The 4411-nt window shown below is 56.7% G+C and overlaps 1 protein-coding gene across 1 annotated transcript in view; it reads left to right on the top strand.

Moving 5' to 3' along the window:
- GOT2 (glutamic-oxaloacetic transaminase 2, mitochondrial) overlaps nucleotides 1-3277 on the top strand; it is a 6850-nt gene extending 3573 nt beyond the window's left edge. Inside the window, exons 7-9 of the mRNA XM_008946168.1 lie at nucleotides 354-519; nucleotides 2270-2420; nucleotides 2884-3277. Of these exons, the coding sequence (XP_008944416.1) occupies nucleotides 354-519; nucleotides 2270-2420; nucleotides 2884-3006 (440 nt within the window). The 3' untranslated portion in view covers nucleotides 3007-3277. The remainder of the gene's footprint in view (nucleotides 1-353; nucleotides 520-2269; nucleotides 2421-2883) is intronic.
- The last annotated feature ends 1134 nt before the right edge of the window (nucleotides 3278-4411 follow it).

The raw sequence follows: 4411 nt of genomic DNA on the forward strand, positions 1-4411 counted from the left end.
GCAGATCCCCTCTGAGGGTTCTCCAGGCCAACCAACCCCAGGGCTCTCAGCCTTTCCTGGGCACAGAGATGTTCCAGTCCCCCCAGTACCTTTGTCGCCTCCGCTGGACTCTCTCCAGCAGTTCCTTGTCTCTCTGGAACGGGGAGCCCAGCACTGGACCCAGTACTCCAGAGGTGGCCTCACTAGGGCAGAGTAGTACATTCTGCAGCACTGGTCAGGTCACAGGAGCTAACCCACTAGCAGCTGGTGGAGATTGTTCCAGAGAGCTGGGCTCCACTAAAGCTGGGTGGCATTTGGGTAAGTCCTGGCCCAGGGCTGGGGCAGAGGCTGGGACCTGATTGCCTCTCTTTCAGGAGAGCGTGCGGGCGCCTTCACGGTGATCTGCAGCGACGCAGAGGAAGCCAAGAGGGTGGAGTCACAGCTGAAGATCCTCATCCGCCCCATGTACTCCAACCCGCCCATGAACGGAGCCCGCATCGCCTCCATGGTCCTCAACACCCCTGACCTCCGCAAGGAGTGGTAAGAAGGAAGCTCTCAGGCTCCCAACGGCAAGGTGTCAGGTCTCCCTGTGGCAGCCCTTGCCTTCAGGGGTACAGTCACAACCATGCTTCACCCCTGTCCTCTGGAGAAGTCCCTGCTCCTCTCCTAGCACCAGCTGGTAGGACACAAAGAGGTTCCCCTTGTGTTACCAAGGCAGAAAATGCTGAGCAAGGGGAGAAAGCTCCCCTGGGGTTGAGGGCTACTGGAGCAGCCTATCCAGGGTGTGGAGTCACAGAATCATAGAATCACTAAGGTTGAAAATAACCTCCCAAGATCATCAAGTCCAGCTGTCAACCCAACACTACCATGTCCTGAAGTACCATGTCCACATGTGTTTAGAACCCCTCCAGGGATGGTGACTCCAGCATCTCCCTGGGCAGCCTGGGCCAAGGCCTCACCACTCTGGCAGGAAAGAAATTCTTCCTAATACCAAATCAAAACCTCCGCTGGTGCAGCCTAAGCCCATTTCCTCTCATCCTAGCTCTGATTACATGGGAGAAGAGACCAGCCCCCACCTCACTCCAACCACCTTTCAGGGAGTTGTCAAGAGCAATAAGGTCTCCCCTCAGCCTCCTCTTCTCCAGACTAAACACCCTGAGATCACTCAGCCACTTCTCACAAGCCATGTTCCCCAGAGCCCTCACCAGCTTCGTTGCCCTTCTCTGGACCCGCTCCAGCCCCTCAAGGTCTTTCTGATCCTGTGGTGCCCAAACCTGACCCCAGCACTCAAGCTGTGGCCTCCCCAGTGCTGAGTCCAGGGGCACAATCACTCCCATACTGCTGCTGGACACGTTTTTTGATCCAGGCCAGGATGCTGGTGGCCTTCTTGGCCACCTGGGCACACGCTGGCTCATGTTCAGCCAGCTGTCCACCAGCTTCCCCAGGTCCTTTTCTGCCAGGCAGTTTCCAGCCACCCAGCCTGGAGTGTTGCAGGGGCTTGTTGGGATCCAAGTGCAAGACCCAGCCCTTGGCCTTGTTAAACCTCATACAACTGACCTGGGTCCATCGATCCAACCTGGCCAGGTCCCTCTGTAGAGCCTACTGACCCTTGAGCAGATCAACACTCCCACCCAACTTGGTGTCATCTGCAAACTTACTGAGGGTGCCTCGATCCCCTCATCCAGATGATTGATAAGATGATAAGAGACTGGCTGAGGCATTGTAGCCACACAGCAGGTGTTGCATAGGGCAAGCGGAACCCCTGGGCTGCTTGCCCTGCCCCTCAGGGTGGAGTCCCTGCCCGCGGCTGGCCTGGCAGAACAAAGGCTGGCTGTGTGTTGTGGTGGCTTTGCCAAGAGCTGTGTTCCTTCGGCACGCCGCCACTTGTCCCTGAGCCAGGACCTAGTGGAGATGTCCCCTGCTCCAAGGCACCACAGCCAGGAGATGTTATCCCCGTGCTCTCCAGCTATCTGCAGATAGTATTTGCTCTGCCTTGGGGCAGTGCTGCCATGAGGCCTCCTACTCGCCCGTGGCTTTCAGAATCAAGGGCCTCCTGTGCTCTGGTAGTAGTGCCCAACAGCTATGGAGTAAATAAGTAGCAGACACCTTCAGGTATCAGGAGGTAGAAGCAGATGGAGCTACAAGCTCACATTCCCTGCTCTTTGCTCTGCATCTCCAATGTTTTTGAGGTTTGAGGCCCTTCCAAGTAGTATTCCTGGTAGTGTTTGTTGAGGAGCAGCTCTGGTGCATCCCAGCCCTGCTCTGAGCAGTTTGTGGGTTGGCCTCTCAGGCTCGTGGAGGTGAAGAGCATGGCCGACCGGATCATCAGCATGCGGACCCAGCTGGTGTCCAACCTCAAGAAAGAGGGATCCTCCCACAACTGGCAGCACATCACCGACCAGATCGGCATGTTCTGCTTCACTGGGCTGAAGCCTGAGCAGGTAAAAGCAGTTCCTGTGGTGTCAAGGTGTTGTTTGTGGTCCGTGCCAGTAAGAGCTTGACTGCAAGTGCCAATATGAGCCCTCGTAAGCAGTTCTTCCAGGAGGAACATCCTCCAAGCCCTCAGCACTGGAACATCATGGAGACCCATGTCTTGCTCTGCTCCATGCTGTGCTTGTAGAGGTTGAAAGTAGATGTAACCTGCTTATGGCTGAGGAAACAATCACTTGGTGCTGCTCTGAGTTGATCTTAAAGGCCAGCACAAGTGAGGTGACTCCTGGCTGAACATCTGCATCTGAGAACCGAGCAGCATCTCTGCTGGCTTTGCAGGGTGCTCCACTGGCTCTGTGAGGAGTGGGTCTACTGGCTCCCAGTTCACATTGGGTTCTGGCCAGCTGGGTAATTGCCACTCTGCTAAGAGAGTCAAGGTTGGCCAGCGGTTTGACCTCTGCTCTTTCACCCCAGGTGGAGCGGCTGACCAAGGAGTTCTCCATCTATATGACAAAGGATGGACGAATCTCTGTGGCTGGAGTGACGTCGGGCAATGTAGGTTACCTGGCTCATGCCATCCATCAAGTTACAAAGTAAAGACAGAGGTGTGCCCTGGAGCTGGTGGCTTTCCCCTCCCCACCGGGTCAAAGCTGGGAAGGGAAAGGAAACAAGCACAGAACACTTCCAGCCATGGCACTCAACACTGCTGCTGAATGTATCTCGTAGATGATTGTTGTAGAAGCCTTGTCCAAACCGCCCTGCCTTGGGGAGCGGGGCCATCGTTGCTGGCTCCCACTCCTTGCAGCCCTTCTCCCCTGCTCTCCGTGCTCTGTCCCTCAGCCCCAGCACCCAGCTGTGCTGGAGGGAGCCAAACCGACCCACCAGCACGGGCACCAAAGGCTTCCCCACCCTCGTTCCTCCATAAGAAGGCTTTGTAAGGCTGTTGGCCACTGGCCCAATGGGGGTGGGCCAGGACCTGGGTGGGAGAGCTGCTCGGGTGCCACTGCCACCTCGGCTCATCCCAGCAGGCTCCATCCTCCTGGGCCCGGCACTGGGCAGTGCCAAAGCTGCCCTCCAACAACTGGCTCAGAGGTCTTGTCACTACTAAAGTCTGTTCCATCGTTGGCTTCACTCGTTCCATGTGGGAATCTCCTTTCCGGTGTCATTCACAGTGGCATTACTGCGTGGGGTGGACCCGTGTCCCTCTAAACTTGCCTGGGTGTCCTGACTTCACACCCATACCCTGAGGTGAAACAATTTCTTGTCCCTCCCAATAAGAACGTCCTTTGAAAGCTGCTCTCCCTTGGTCTCTGCTTCTCTGTGGTCCTGGACCAACCCCACCAGCCCTTCCTGCACAGCAAAGTCTTTGTGCGTGTCCCCCCCAAAGCCACCAGCCACAATGGGTCCCTCCATGTCCACCCTCATGTGGGGTGCAGGGTGTCCCTCATTTCTGTTCAGCCGTATTTCTGGTGACGCCAGAAAGCAAGAAGGAAAGATCCGAAGGGAAGGATGAGAGCTACCAACTCAAACACACATTCTGTCCTGAGCTGGGTGTCCCTGAATCACGGGACTCTGGGTTTTAATGCAAATAAACCAGTGCATGGCTGTGTTGAACTGGGGCCTTTGTCCTGTCATCGCCCAGCTGGATCCTGTCCCTTCCATGCACCAAACGAGGGACGTGCCAGCAGATAGGATGTGGTACAGCCCATGCAATGCTCCTCTCCAGAGAATCCCACCAGAGAAAGGACAGTTCCCACCCGTGTGCCCCAAGAGCATTGGGTTCTGTGGGCTGAGGCTGCCCCAGATGGGATCTGGCCTCACGGAGCCAGATTTAAAGCCAGTGGGGTTGAACACGGGGAGAGCGTCGAGTCCCCAGAGCCCACCTACACCCACCAGAGTACGACGGAGCTCCAAGGGAGGGGGCTGGAGAGGCTACCTCAGCCTGGCGTCCTTCCTTCATCCGCCGGCGCCTCTTCCCCCGGGCAGCCCTTCCCTCTCAGCC

Source organism: Merops nubicus, unplaced genomic scaffold (genome assembly GCF_000691845.1).
Source record: "Merops nubicus isolate BGI_N331 unplaced genomic scaffold, ASM69184v1 scaffold33678, whole genome shotgun sequence".
In the NCBI taxonomy this organism is placed as follows: domain Eukaryota; kingdom Metazoa; phylum Chordata; class Aves; order Coraciiformes; family Meropidae; genus Merops; species Merops nubicus.